This window comes from Netta rufina (assembly GCF_964035555.1).
Source record: "Netta rufina genome assembly, chromosome: 29".
Classification (NCBI taxonomy): Eukaryota; Metazoa; Chordata; class Aves; order Anseriformes; family Anatidae; genus Netta; species Netta rufina.
In genome coordinates this window covers 2,920,999-2,933,617 of record NC_140153.1, presented here as the reverse complement: position 1 = coordinate 2,933,617, position 12,619 = coordinate 2,920,999, and the positions used below count along the sequence as shown (strand labels likewise).

Here is a 12,619-nt window from a genome sequence, read left to right as displayed (position 1 = left end):
TCCCCAATTCCCCCCCCCCCCCCAAACCCCTATATCCCCCCCCCTCCTTGCCCCCCCCCCCAAATTTATAGGGTCTGGACGTGCAGAGCCCCCCCAAAAAACCCCCCATCACCCCCCACACCCCTATAGCCCCCCCTTCCCTGGCCCCCCATTTCTAGGCTGTGATCCTACAGAGCCCCCCCCAGACCTCCCCATCCCCATATCTCCAACCCTATATCCCCTGTCCCTGACCCCCCCCCTTCCAAATTTATAGGGTCTGGACCTGCAGAGCCACCCCGAGACCCCCCATCACCCCCCCCAACCCTATATCCCCCCTCCCTGCCCCCCCATTTCCAGGCTCTGATCCTCTAGACCCCCATAACCCCCCCATCTCCAACTCCCCCCAACCCTATATCCCCCTGCAACCCTATATCCCCCCCCCCAACCCTATATCCCCCCCCCCAATCCCCCCCTTCCTTCCCCCCCCCATTTCCAGGCTCTGATCCTCTAGACCCCCATAACCCCCCCATCTCCAACTCCCCCCAACCCTATATCCCCCTGCAACCCTATATCCCACCCCCAACCCCATATCCCCCCCCCCAACCCTATATCCCCCCCCAATCCCCCCTTCCTTCCCCCCAATTTCCAGGCTCTGATCCTCTAGACCCCCCATAACCCCCCCCCCATCCCCAACTCCCCCCCCACAACCCCCATAACCCCCCCTATACCCCCCACATACCCCCCCTATACCCCCCCATTCCCCCCCATTACCCCCTTATTCCACCCCATACCCCCCCCCATTCCCCCCTCCCCACCCCCTAATCACATCACCAACACCCCCCCTTTCCCCCTTCCCCCCCCCCATCACCCCCCCCCCCCCTACAACCCCTATATTTTTTTCTCATCACGTTTCTCACCCCATTTCTCTCTCTCCCGCAGCCCCCCCCCACACACACCTTGGATGCTGCGCCCCCCCCTCCTCGCCGCCAGCCGAGCTTTTTCGGCGATGCCCGAAACCCCCCCCTGGCCGGCACCATCCGCGCCAAGCTGACGGCGGCCCTACAACCCAGCCACCTCCAGATCTTGGACGACTCCCCCCCGGCACGGTGGCCCCCCCGGGGCCGAAACCCATTTTTCGGTGGTGGTGGTGAGCGGGCGTTTCGTCGGCCTCAGCCCCCCTCCAACGGCACCGCCTGATCCACGCCGCCCTCAGCGCCGAGCTGGCCGGCCCCCTGCACGCCCTCGCCATCGTCGCCAAGACCCCCCAGCAGTGGGAACAAGACCCCCACGTCCCCCCCCGGCCCCCTCTGCCTGGGGGGGTCCAAGCACGAGCGGCGCGGGGCCGGCGACGCCGCTTCGGCGTGATGCTGCACCCCCAAATGTGTTTTTTGGGGGGGGTTTTGGCCATTTTAGGGGTTTTTGTGGGGTTGTTTTTTAGGGTATGGAGGATCTGGGGGCGCTGCTTTTGGGGTGACCCCCCCCCCCCCGCCATCCCCAGCCCACGCTGCGCCTTCCCATCGATCCCATCCCAAATTTTTGGGGGGCGATTTGGGGGATTTTCAATCCACTCTCAAATTTTTTGGGGCGATGTGGGGGATTTTCAATCCCCTCCCAAATTTTTGGGGGGGCGATTTGGGGGGATTTTCAGTCCGCTCCCCAAATTTTTGGGGGGGCGATTTGGGGGATTTTCTCCACGCCCACCTTCAAGGCGTCCACCTCTTGCCCCCCCCCCAACCCTCATCGCGCCCCCCCCCCCCACCCCAAACCCCAAACCCCCGACCCCCCCAAAAATAAACAGCTCCTGATCCTGATCCGAAGCGGCTCCGCTGGGTGTTATTGGGGTAACATGGCGTAAAGGGGGGGGGGGGGAATTTCATTTTTTTTGATGTTTCCGTGGTTTTCGTCGTCTTTTCTTGTTTTTGTTGTTTTTTTTTTTTTTTTTTCCTTTAATTCTTTACAAACATCTAAAAACTACAGCACGGCACGACTGCATACGGACAGAACTATGGATGTGCTCCGAGAAAAGACCAGCTACACCGAAAAGGGGGGGGGGGGGGCCGGGAGGAAGAGGAGGAGGAGGAGGAGGAAGAGCAGGAGGAGGAAGATGAGGAAGAGGAGGAGGAGGACGGCACTCGGACGAGATGAAGCACGCGCCGCTCAGAGGGGTGGGGGGGGGGGGGGGGGCTCCCAAGTGCTTTTTGCATAGACCTCAGCCTCTGCTCCTTGTTGGGGGGGGGGCGCTGAGCCTCCCTGGGGTGCCCAAAGTGAGGGGGGGGGCGCAGCCCTGGGCACCCCCCCCCAGTCACCCCCCCAATTTTTTTGGGGGTCCCGCTTTTTGGGGCGCCGCCGTTGTGCTTTGCGAACCGCTGGGGTGGGGGCTTGTGCTCTGGGCTGGGGTTGTTGGTTTTTATTTTGGGGGGGGGGCCACGACACGGATTGCCCCCCCCCCCCCTTTTAAATGTGCCCCCACTGTTCCCTTTTAAAAGCCTAAGGAAGGAAAAATTGGAAAAAAACATAGGGAAAAAAAAGGAAGCAGCAAATGAGGGGGGGGGGGGTGCAGGTGACCCCCCCCCACGCTGCAGCCACCATCCCGCACCCCAAAACGCAGCCGTGCCCCACCTCCTACAGCGGGGGGGGGAATTACACCCCGGGGGGGGCACGTTTGTCCTGCTTCCCCCTGCAAATTGACCCCCACCCCACCCAGGAATGGGGCTGGGGCTGCGGGGGGGCAGACCCCAAATTCATCCCCAGCACCCCAAATCGGATAAGGGGGGATCCCACAAATGGGGCTCTGCACCCCAAAATGGGGCTCTGCACCCCAAAAAGTGGGGGGCACGCTGAAGCGCCGCGCACGCCCAAAGAATCGTGTGCTTTAAGGTGGTGTGCACCCTAAAATCCCCCCCCCCCCAAGGGGCTCGAGCACCCTAAAAGTCGAGCACCCCAAGGTGCTGAGCACCCCCAATATTCCCAGCCTCAGCCACTGGGGGGGGGGGGAAACCAAATCACGGCCCCCCCCCCCGGGCCCCAACCCCGCAGCAGAGCCGTGGGCCGAGCCTTCCTCCTCCTCCTCCTCTTCCTCCTCTCTCCCCAGCCCAGCAGGGATTTGGGGTGGGGGGGGGGTGTGGGGGTCTCTCCCCCAGCCCCACAAAGCCGGGGTGCCCCCAACCCCCCTCCCTTTGCCCCCCCCCCCAGCAGCGAGCAGCTTTGCACAGACGGGGTGACACCGAGAAAAGAAATTTGGGGAGGTGGGGGGGGGATTTGGGTTTGTTTTTTTTTTTTTGTGGGGGGGGGGGGGGGGGGGGGAGAAGGAAAAGGGGTTGGGGGCGGGGGGGTTTAAGTGCAAATGACCGAAAAAAATCCCGAATGCTCCAAGAAGACGTTTCACAGTGTCTAACGAGACTAAGCCCCCCCCCCAAAAAAAATAAAATAAAATAAAATAAAATAAAATAAAATAAAATAAAAATAAAATAAAATAAAATAAAAATTAAAATAAAATAAAATAAAAATAAAAATAAATTAAAAAAAAAAAGGAGAGGGGGCGAGGAGGAGGGGAGCCAGGATGAGGGGCGAGATAGGGCTGGCAGAGGGGGGGGTCCTCTCCCCATTTTTGTCCCCCCCCCCCCCTCACTGCAACACTTGCCCGCGGGTCTCCGGCAATTTCAAGGCGAGGGAGCTGCCGAGGGCCAGGGCGGTGGAGGCCAGGAGGATGGGCACGGCTTTGGTGATGCCCACGAAGGAGGTGAAGATGCTGATGCCCAGCACGGCCGCCAGCTTGCACAGGGCGTTGAGGAAGCCGAACGCCGTCGTCCTGCAGGGAAATAATCGGGGGGGGAGGGAATTAGGAAGGGGGTGCCCGTCCAGGATGATCCCGGGGGTTTTGGTTCCTCGAGCCCTGTGCCTGAATGGTTGTGACTGGGTGCGAAAATCTGGCAGCTGGGGCACCAAAATTGTGTGCCTGGCACCCAAAACTTTGCGCCTGGAGCCAAATCCTTGCACCTGGCACCCCAAAACCTCATAAACTGGACCCAAAAACCTTGTACCCAGCACCCAAATTCTCACACCTGGACCCAAATCCTTGCACCTGGACCCCCAAAACCTTTCACCTGGACCCAAAACCCTCATACCCAGCACCCAAATCCTCATACCTGAACCCAAAAACCTTGCACCTGGACCCAAATCCTTGCACCTGGACCCAAAAACCTTGTACCCGGCACTCAAAACCTCATACCTGGCACCCAAAAACTTCTTATCTGGCACCCAAATCCTTGCACCCTGTACCCAAAACCTCATACCTGGACCCAAATCCTTGCACCCTGGACCCAAAACCTCATACCTGGACCCAAATCCTTGCACCTGGACCCAAAACCCTCATACCCGGCACCCAAATCCCCGCACCCAGCACCCAAATCCTCACATTTAGCACACGAAACCTCGCGCCTGGACCCCGAAACCCTGAACCCAGACCCCAAATCCTTGCACCTGACCCCAAAACCCTGCACCCAGCCCCCCAAAACCTCACCCCTGGCGCCCTGCGTCCCACAGCCCGGCCCCCCGGCCCCCCAGCACCTCTTGTCGGAGGGGTAGAGCTCCACGGTGAGCACGTCCAGGGCGTTCCAGGAGGCGATGCTGACCGCCGCCGAAGAGGCAGAGCAGCGCGATCATCGCCGACTTGCTGTTGCCGAAGGAGAGGAAGAAGCAGCTCACGCAGGACATCACGCTGGAGCCGGCTGCGAGGGGTGGTGGGGGGGAACAGCGTCAGGGGCCGGGGGCGCCTCGCACCCCAAAAAGGGGAGAATTAAAGAATTAGGGAGCTGGAGGGGTTGGGAGGGAGCTGCAGAGATCATGGGGTCCGACGCCATTGTGCCAAAGCTGTTCCCTAGAGGGGGCTGCCCAGGGAGTCTCAAAAACCTCCAGGGGAGACCCAAAACCTCCCTGGCGGCCCGTCCCAGTGCTCCGTCAGCCTTACTGGGAAGAAACTGGTGCAGAAAGTCCTGGGCTCCGTTTTACGGCCATTACCCTTTGCCCTGTCCCTACAGAGCGCTGAGATGAGGTTGCCCAAACCCCTCTGCCCCCCCACCCCACACGCTGAGATCCCCTCAGTCTCCTCTTCCCCAGGCTGACCACCCCCACGTCCCTCATCCTCTCCTCGTGGGGAAGATGCTCCAGGCCCTATAGCACCTTTATGGCCTTCTGCAGGCCTCTTCTGCGTCCTTTTTGTGCCGGGAGGCCCAGAACAGGCCGCAGCTCCCCAGCTGAGGGGCTTGAGGGCATCATCACCTCCCTCACCCCACTGCCCATGGTCCAGGACCCCCAAAAAAAACCTGTGGGGGGGGGGATTGGGGGTGCCCACCCAGCATGCGGAGGCGGCCGATCTTGTCCATGAGCAGGGCCGAGACGATGTTCCCGGGGAGCACGGCCAAGGTGCCCAGGAAGCTGACGAAGTAGATCATGTAGGCGTTGTTGTCGTCGCTGAAGTCCAGCTGGCAGCCCTCCTTGTTGTGCAGGAAGGTGCTGTTCACCACCCGGCTGTTGATGAACTTGTACTCGAAGAGATCTGCAAAGATTGGGGGACCCCAAAGGGGTCGTTAAAAGGGGCGGCGAGGATCGAGGGGGGGGGTTCTGTGCAGCCCCGTCCCCGCTCCTACCGGTGTTGTAGAAGACGGTGGAGATGAAGGTGCAGTTCTTGAAGAAGGTGTTGCTGGAGGTGATGTCCTCGAAGTAGCACTCCTCGAACAGCGAGTCCTCGAACGTCACCGACTTCATCTTCAGGCCGATGAACCTGGGGGGTGGCAAAAAGAGGGGGGAAAAGGGCTCGCTGCCGTCCGCCGAGCCCATATCCCGGTGTCCCCGTCCCCGTTGTCCACGCACTTGTCGTTGAAGTACTCGCCGCCCTGGTGGATCTGGTTCTCCAGGGTGAAGTTGAAGGTGAAGTGCCGGACCTTCTCGCGGGTGAAGAGCTTGGTGCGCGAGGCGTACTCGATGTTCTGCAGGTGCTTTATCATGTCCGGGAACCACACCGTCAGCCCGTAGTAGCTGCGGGGTGAGAGAGGGGCTGAGCCCGGCCGCCAACAACCCGGCCCCCGGTCCTGTGCCACCAGCCCCGTGTCACCATCCCTGTCCCTGTGCCACCATCACCGTCCCCATATCACCATCCCCAGCCCCATATCCCCATCCCCATCCCTGTGCCATGATCCCCATCCCCATCACACCATCCCTGTCCCCACGACACCATCCCAATCCCCCTGCCACCATCCCAATGCCCATGCCATCATCCCCATCCCCGTGCCACCATCCCTGTCCCTGTGCCACCATCCCTGTCCCCATGCCTTCATCCCCATCCCTGTGCCACCATCCCCGTCCCCATATCACCAGCCCCATCCACGTGCCACCATCCCAATGCCCGTGCCACCATCCCTGTCCCCACAACACCATCCCTGTCCCCATGCCACCATCCCCATCCCCACATCCCCCTTCCCATCCCCGTACCACCATCCCCCTGCCACCAGCTGCCCCCACCCATGGGTGCCTTCCCCCATTTCCCCCCCCCAGTTTCCCCAGCCCCACCTGAAGGACATGGTGAACCACACGGCCATCATCATCAGCGTGATGCGCCGGTACTCGGGCGTGAAGCACTGCTGGAAGTTGCTCCAAACCTACGCGGGGACGGGGCGGGAGGTGACGAGGGGACACCGCAGGGGGACAGCAGGGCCACCCCCCCAGGACTCAGGGCCTTTCCCTGGTCCCCACCTGCTGCGAGAGGTTGAGGAATCGGACGAGCCAGCGCCGGTACCACGTGCCGGTGTCCGACTGGATCTCGATGAGCTCGTCCTCCCGCTTGATGGTCTTGATGTGGGTGACCTGCGGGGGCGCGGGGGGACGCTCTGGGCACGGTGGCTGTGAGCCCAGCCTCGTGCCTCAGTTTCCCCACCCGCTGACGTAGAGCTGCCTCCCCCCACTCCCACCCTCTCCACGGGGGTGCTTTTCCCGGAGGTGGCAGCCGGGGGGGTGGCGGGGTGGGTGTGGGGGTATGGGGCGGGGGGGGGGGGTTCTCACCGAAAAGACCCTCTCGGGGTGCCCCTTGGCCCTCATGTTGGTGTCGTGGACCTGCTTCAGCACCATCCAGGCCTCGTCGTGTTTGCCGTTCTGCAACACAAAACCCAGGCTCGCCCTGGGACCAGCCCTGCCCCAAATCCCCCCCCTACATCCCCAGCACCCATTTGAGGCTGGGGGGGGACACCCCCGGCACCCCCTTTTCCAGCTCCGGTCACCTCCAGGAAGAAGCGGGGGCTCTCGGGCATGGTGGTGAGCGCCCCGATGGCGAAGACGGAGGGGAAGGCGCAGACCAGGACGAAAACCCTCCAGCTGTGGAACTGGTACGCGGAGCCCATCTGGAAGCTCCAACCTGCGGGGAGGGGACGGGATGGGACCGGAGGGGGGGGCACGGAGGTGGCACCGAGCCCCCGGAGAGCCTCACGGGGAGCACGGGGAACGCCGGCGTCCTTACCGTAGTGGGGGATGATGGCCCAAGCCATGGCGGAGGCGTAGATGCCCCCGATCATCCAGAACATGCAGAGCCAGCTCAGGTGCTCCCCGCGCTTCTCCTGCGCCAGGAACTCGGAGAAATAGGAGAAGACGATGGGGATGGAGCCGCCGATGCTGGGGACGGAGGCAGAGCGGCCGTCAGGGGGAGGCTGAGGAGATTTTGGGGGGGGGACACACGGACACATGGACACCCCCCCTGCCTCCTCCCAGGGCGCCGTGCCCCCTTACCCCACGCCCGAGAGCAGCCTGCAGAAGAGGAAGGTGCCGTAGCCTTGGACGAAGGAGGAGAAGAAGGCGAAGACGCTGTTGACGGAGAGGGAGATGAGGAGGCACTGCCGTCGGCCCAGGCGGTCGGCCAGCCCGCCCCACAGGAAGGCGCCCACCATCATGCCCAGGTACACGATGAGCCCTGGGGGGGGGGACAGGGGACACGGGGACACGGGGGGGACACGGGGACGAAGGGGGGGGGACACAGCGGTGTCAGCCCCTCAGCCCCACGCACCGAGGGGTCCCCCAGCTCCGGGGCGAGGATTCGGTACTGGGGGGTGCAGGGGGCAGAGGTCTCCCCCCCCCCAGCATCAACCCAGAGCCCCCTCCTCTCATTGTCTGCATCCAGCCCCCCCCCCCTCCTCCCCTCCTCCTCTTGCCCTGAGTTTGCCAGGTCTGGGGGGGGGGGGGGCACACAATAACACTCGGAATTTGGGCTGCATTGGGGGGGGATGAGAAGGGGGGGGTGCCGCAGTGCGGCCAACGCAGCTGCCCGCAGCCCCCCCCCAGAGCGCTCAGCGTCCCCTTATCAGCCCCGAGCAGGAGCAGGGAGATAAGCCTGGGGCTGCGGGGGGGGGGGGGCACGAGGCACTGCCTGGCTGCACAGTGATGCTCACCCCCCCCCTCCGGCTGCTGCCTCTCCCCCCCCCCCCCCCCAGTTTTCCCAGTTGGGACCAGTGTGGGACTGGGAGGAGGAGGCTGGAGGGAGCTGGATGCCCAGAGAGCTCCTGAAACCCCCCCATGTCCCCAAATCTTCTGTGTCCCCCCCCATGTCCCCTGTCCCCTCCCGTGTCCCCCCCCCATCCCCGAGTCCCGCTTGTCCTTCAGGGGGAAGGACACACACACCCCACCCACCCCATGGCCTCCCACACCTCCTATGTGCCCCAAATCCCCCCAAATCTCCCCAAATCCCCCCCCATCCCCATCTCCCCCCCGTCCTCCCACACCCCTCCCCCTGCTCACATCCCCATGTCTCCCCCCCCCCACATTCTCCTTTCTGCTCCCGTGCCCCCTATATGCCACATCCCCCCCCATCACCCCCCTCGATGTCCCCCATGCCCCCTCTGCCCCTCCCTGTCCCCTCGGTGTCCCTCCACGTCCCCTGACCTGCTCGTGTCCCCCATAACCCCTCACCCCCTCCATCTCCCCTATGTCCCATGTGCCCCCCCATGTCCTCCTACCTCCTCATGTCCCCCCAAGCCCCACATCCCCCTTTCTGCTCACGTCCCCTTCCTTGCCCCCCTCTCTCCTCACGTCCCCCACACCCCCTTTCCCTCTCGGTGTCCCCCACATCCCAGCTGTCCTTCCATGCCCCCCCTACCTTCTCTTGTCCCCCTCCATGTCCCCTAATCTGCTCGTGTCCCCATACCCCATGTCCCCTCACCCCATGTCCCCACACCCCATATCCCCCTCCATGCCCCCCCACCTCCCCATATCCCCCATACCCCGCTATCCCTCCCCATCCCCCTACCCTCCCACTCCCCCCCCTCACCCCCCTGCCCCCCCACATCCCCTCCCTGCCCCCTTTTCCCCCATCCCTCTCCCCCAACCCCCCCCACCCCAAGGCTCACCCAGCATCCCCTTGTTGGAGTCGGACAGGCACATGTCCTTCTCGGCGCTGGGCAGCACGAAGCCCACCACGAAGACCTCCACGCCGTCGGCCATCAGGGCCAGTCCCAGGACGAAGTAGAGGGTCCACTGGAAGCGGCCGTGGCCGCACTCCTGCAGGATCAGCTCGTACTGCTGCGCCAGCTCCTCCTTGTCCTTCCTCCGCTGCCCCTCGGTGTCGTCGAAGGCGCCGGCGGCCGCCTCGGCCCCCAGCCTCTCGCCGCCTTTCATCGAGTCGTGCCGGGGGATGCCCTGGTACTCGCCCTCGTAGATCTCGTCCTCCTCGTCGTGGCCCTCGGTGGCGTCGCTGGAGGCCCCCTCCTCCTCGTTGGCCCCCTCGCCCCCCCGGTAGTAGCCGTCCTGCGGCGGGTAGTCTTCGTCGTCCTCCTCCTCCTCGAAGCGGGTGTAGGAGCGCTTGGTGTACTCGTCCTGCATGCGGTCCATGCCCTTGCTCACCTTCTTGGCCGCGTGCTTCTTCACCTCCTTGGCGATGTCCTTGGCGCCCCGGATGAACGCCGTCCGGTCTCGGAAGCTCTCATCCATGGTGCCGGGGGGCTGGGTTGGGGCACCGCTGAGGAATTGAGGCCGGGGAGGGGGCTCCGCGTCGGGGCTGCGCCCTCACGCCCGTGCTCGGCAGTGGGGTTTTTGGGGCCGGGCGGCGGCGCCGCCACCCATCCACGTGGCGAAGGCTGGGAGGGGGGCGCGGGGTGGGGGGGGAGACCCCGGACCTGGGGAGCCCAGACACAAGCGGAGCCCGCGTTAGGTTGGGAACGGCCCCGCACAACCCATCCAAGGTCTGCGAGGCCCAAAGGACGGCGCAATTTGCTGCACTTTTCCTCCCGGCTCGGATGGAGACGGGAGGATTTGGGGCACCTCTTTTGGGTTGTCACCTCTCAGAGTGCCCCCCAACCACGCTCATTCGGAGGAGCAAAGCTCTCGCAGCCACATTTCGGTGGCCTTTGGGCACCCGTTGGCCTCGTTGGAATCCAAAGTGGCTTCCCCAGCGGCCAACAACGCGGCTGAGCACGGGGTTTGTTCTCCCCCAGCACCTCCCAGCCTTGGGGCAGCGGCCCCGGGGTCAGCCCTGCTTGGGCGATGCTCCCCAGGAGAGGGGGGGGCACACGTTAGGGTGTGTGGGACCCCCCGAGCTTCACTTCCACAGCACCTCGGGGCCGGGATCGAAAAATAAACGCGGGTGAGGAGGGAGCAAGGCGCATGGGAGGCGGGTTTGATGCAGGGAGAGGGAGGATGGACCCGCACAGGAGAATGGGCAAAACCAATGGGGCCACCTCGCCCCTACCTCAACGCCCCCCCACGAGGGACCCCGGTGGGGATGGGGGATCCCTGATGGGGACAGGACCCGCAGGGGGAATCCCAGCAGCGATTGGGATGAGGAGGGTGCAGGTGGGCCCCACGGCCCCTCCGAGCACCCAGGAACAGTCCAGGGGCCCCAGGCCATGGGACCCCCCCCGGTGCCTCCCGCTGCTCCCCAGTAGCCCATTGAGAAAAAGGCGGCGCCACCTCCTCAATGGGGCCGGGCGGGTGGGGCTGGGCCGGGAACCAATCAGCTGCGGGGGGCGTGGCCACCCCACCGGCATCAATGGGGCTAGGGGGGCACGGCCCAGCCGTTCGGCCAATCAGGTTCGGGGGGTGTGGCCACGCACCTGCCCTACCTCCCCCTCCCCTTGCCCCTGGCTCGTGGCATCCATAGGGCGAGGGGGTCACGGGATGGGGACAGGGATGGGGACATGGGGACAGGGACATGGGGACGGGGACCTTGGGGACGGGGTCCTGGGGACGGGGACATGGGGATGGGGTCCTGGGGAGGGGACCCTGGGGATGGGGACCTGGTGAAGGGACCTTGGGGATGGGGACAGGGATGGGGACCTTGGGGACGGGGTCCTGGGGAGGGGACCCTGGGGATGGGGACGGGGATGGGGACCTGGGGACAGGGACATGGGGACGGGGACCTTGGGGACGGGGACCTGGGGATGGGGACCTGGGGAGGGGACCCTGGGGATGGGGACAGGGATGGGGACCCAGGGGCTCTGTGGGCCCCAGCAGGGCGCATGGTGCCCCCCCAGGGGGTAGGGTCCCGGTGACAGCGAGGGCTTGGGAAACCCCTGCCCACCTCCAGGGGGTCACCCAGCCCGCATCCCACCTCGCCCTCAAGGGACAGGGGACGAGGAAACCGAGGGGACATCGGGGACATCGCTGCCACCAGGCCACAGGCAGCGCGTCCCTGGCAGGTTCAGCCAGGATTGCAAGTCACCGCCGGGAACCAGGCCGGCTCCGGGTGTCAAAACCACCCCGATCCCTCGGGAAGGGCAGGACGGAGAGAAACCAGCACCACGCAGCCTGAGCCGCCACCGGCCCCACGGGGACCGCGAGGGGAACCAGCCCCCAAAAGCCACGGGGGGTCCCCAAAACCTCCCGGGCTTGGCATCGCTGCCCCCGGCTCGGCAATCCCCAGCAGGGTGCCGAAGGAGGTTTGGGGTTGGGGGGGCCCTGGGGAGGGGTCCCCCAGCCCCGATCCAGGTGCCCGAAGCTCGCCGCGGTGGCGGAGGCGGCGCCGGGGACCACGTGCCCAAGGCCACGTTCCCCGGGGAGGCTTCCAGAAGGGATTTGGCTGCGGCTCCACGAGAGCCTTCGGCCGGAGCCCTGGCCCCGTGCTGCCATCCTGCTGGGACCCCCCCCCAACCCCACAAAAGCTCAGCCCAGCTCATGACAGGGATGGCCCCCAGACACCAGCGGGTACGGGCACCGCTGGCCCTGCTGAGGGGCCCGTCACGACCCCCCCAACCCTCCCCAAATTGCTCTTTTTGACCCCCCGGCAGCACAAAAGCCTCCGGGCAGCAGCGGCCACGCGCGGCCAGCGCCGCAGAAGTTGAGCCGCAGGGAGAGGGACGCAGCCGTCAGGGCGCGTGTGTGTGTTTGTGTGTCCCCCCCCACCGACAGAGAGAGAGAGAGGGGGGACAGGGCACGGCGGCGAGCTAAAATTAGCCCTTCCAAAATAGCCGGGGCCGTCAGCAGTGCTCCCCCCGGGGTGGGCGCCCACGCCGGCTCTGCGCAGGCACCCGGGGACGGTGCGGTGCCGGCGCTGCGGCACGCCGCGGCCCCCCCCCACCTTATTCCCTCATTCCCCCCCCCTTTTCCCCAAGCTGATTTCTGAATGAAGCCAAGCAGGGACCTCCAGGCAGCCTCAATTCCCCTGGACGCCCAC

The 12,619-nt window shown here is 64.8% G+C and overlaps 2 protein-coding genes across 2 annotated transcripts in view; one reads left to right on the top strand and one right to left on the bottom strand.

The window, feature by feature from the left end:
* Positions 1 to 1,481, top strand: part of BOLA1 (bolA family member 1) — a gene marked incomplete at its 5' end in the record, with an annotated part of 5,788 nt that extends 4,307 nt beyond the window's left edge. Inside the window, 4 exon segments of the mRNA XM_084303325.1 lie at positions 919 to 1,074; positions 1,076 to 1,150; positions 1,152 to 1,286; positions 1,288 to 1,481. Of these exon segments, the coding sequence (XP_084159451.1) occupies positions 919 to 1,074; positions 1,076 to 1,150; positions 1,152 to 1,286; positions 1,288 to 1,344 (423 nt within the window). The 3' untranslated portion in view covers positions 1,345 to 1,481.
* Positions 1,482 to 3,603: 2,122 nt separating this feature from the next.
* On the bottom strand, positions 3,604 to 9,939 carry SV2A (synaptic vesicle glycoprotein 2A; the record flags this gene model as incomplete). The annotated part of the gene is given in 13 exon segments (XM_084303477.1): positions 3,604 to 3,787; positions 4,546 to 4,610; positions 4,612 to 4,706; positions 5,330 to 5,533; positions 5,625 to 5,758; positions 5,848 to 6,012; positions 6,544 to 6,632; positions 6,727 to 6,837; positions 7,033 to 7,122; positions 7,248 to 7,381; positions 7,484 to 7,635; positions 7,750 to 7,930; positions 9,360 to 9,939. Coding segments are annotated over 13 exon segments (2,184 nt in total).
* Positions 9,940 to 12,619: the final 2,680 nt, after the last annotated feature.